The following is a 1,693-nucleotide window of genomic DNA, read 5'->3' on the forward strand; positions in this document are numbered from 1 at the left end:
TGTGTGTGTGTGTGTGGGTGTGTGTGTGTGTGTGTGTGTGTGTGTGTGTGTGTGTGTGTTGTCAGGTCATGTGGAAGGCAGCTGCAGGTCAGTCCGTCTCTGTTGCAGTGGATGATGGAGGAGATGATTGGGAAACAGACCCGGACTTTGAGGTTACAAACTCTCTCTGATTGTCTGTGCATCACTTCTCAAGCTGTCTTCTTTCATGCATTAAGTGTTTTTCTCCACTGATGTCTCACTTTATTCCTCTAAATACCAGAATGATGTTTCAGAGAAGGAGCAGCGCTGGGGTGCCAAGACTGTGGCTGGCTCCGGCCATCAGGAACACATCAAGTTAGTCTATATATATATATACACACACACACACACACACACACACACACACACACTATTGTTCAAAAGTTTGGGATCAGTAAGATTTGTAATGTGTTTTAAGATTTAAGTCTTATTTGATCAGAAATACAGAAAAACAGTAATATTGTGAAATTATTGCAATTTAAAACAGCTGTGTTCTGTGTGAATCTCTGTTAAACTGTAATGTATTTCTGTGATGCGCAGCTGTATTTTCAGCATCATTACTCCAGTCTTCAGTGTCACATGATCTTCAGAAATCAGTATAATATGCTGATCTGCTGCATTTTTTCTGCTTGATATATTTTTTGGAACCTGTGATACTTTTTCAGGATTCTTTGAATAAAAAGGTAAAAAGATCAGCATTTATTCAAAATAGTGTTTTGTAACAGTATACCCCATCATTCGAAAGTTTGGGGTCAGTAAATCTTTCTTTCTTTCTTTCTTTTTTGTTTTGGAAAGAAATGCTTTTATTCAGCAAGGATGTGTTAAATTGATAAAACGTGATGAAAAAGTCTTTTATTGTTAGGAAAGATTTCCATTGTAAATAAATGCTGTTCTTTTTAACTTTATTCATCAAAGCATCCTGAAAAAGGTTCACAGGGTCAAAAAAAAAAATCTTAAGCAGCACAAATGTTTTCAACATTGATAATAATCAGAAATGTTTCTGGAGCAGCAGAGCAGCATATTATACTGATTTCTGAAGATCATGTGACACTGAAGACTGGAGGAATGATGAGCCCTGATGAGCAGAAGAGACTTCTTTAAAACACATAAATCTTACTGATCCCGAACTTTTGAACAATAGTGTGTATATTGTATATTTATATATATATATATATATACGTTTTTATATATTTGTTTATTTATAAATATTTTTGAAAATGAAAGAAAATCAAATAATATTAAAGAAACAAATTTCTGTTGAGAGTTTAACTGTATCATTGATGTTAGACCAGTGACCGGTTGCTAGTCTTACTTGTTAATATTTCTTTCTTTAAGACTGGTCTCAACCTTTTTTTCTTAAGTCACGTAAAAAAGTAGATCTGTCTAATTTGAATCTGAAAAATAAGACTCATAAACCCTAGTTGGTCAGACTAGTTCTCAAGACACCATCTTAACAACAGGCTAGGTTTATATAACTGGCCCAAGCTTTTCACCTGAACATGATAATTTACGTAATTAATTTCCCCCTGATTTCTCAGTATTCATAAGCTGCGTGAGAGAGTGTCGTCTGAACACAGTGAGCTGAAGCAGAAGGAGCTGGAGCACATGCCCAAAGCGTCTCACGGTTATGGAGGGAAGTTTGGACTGCAGCAGGACCGCATGGACAAGGCAAGAG

General features: G+C 36.1%; 1 protein-coding gene across 4 annotated transcripts in view; it reads left to right on the forward strand.

Moving 5' to 3' along the window:
• The window catches only part of cttn (cortactin), a 28,820-nt gene that overhangs the window by 13,451 nt on the left and 13,676 nt on the right, over window positions 1-1,693 (forward strand). For all 4 annotated transcript variants that reach the window (XM_016291445.1, XM_016291441.1, XM_016291446.1 and 1 more), the window contains exons 2-4: window positions 66-152; window positions 260-333; window positions 1,557-1,686. In XM_016291445.1, coding sequence (XP_016146931.1) covers window positions 69-152; window positions 260-333; window positions 1,557-1,686 — 288 coding nt within the window. In that variant the 5' untranslated portion in view covers window positions 66-68. The remainder of the gene's footprint in view (window positions 1-65; window positions 153-259; window positions 334-1,556; window positions 1,687-1,693) is intronic.

The sequence above is a fragment of the Sinocyclocheilus grahami genome, unplaced genomic scaffold (genome assembly GCF_001515645.1).
Source record: "Sinocyclocheilus grahami isolate Dianchi unplaced genomic scaffold, SAMN03320097.WGS_v1.1 scaffold271.1, whole genome shotgun sequence".
Lineage (NCBI taxonomy): Eukaryota > Metazoa > Chordata > Actinopteri > Cypriniformes > Cyprinidae > Sinocyclocheilus > Sinocyclocheilus grahami.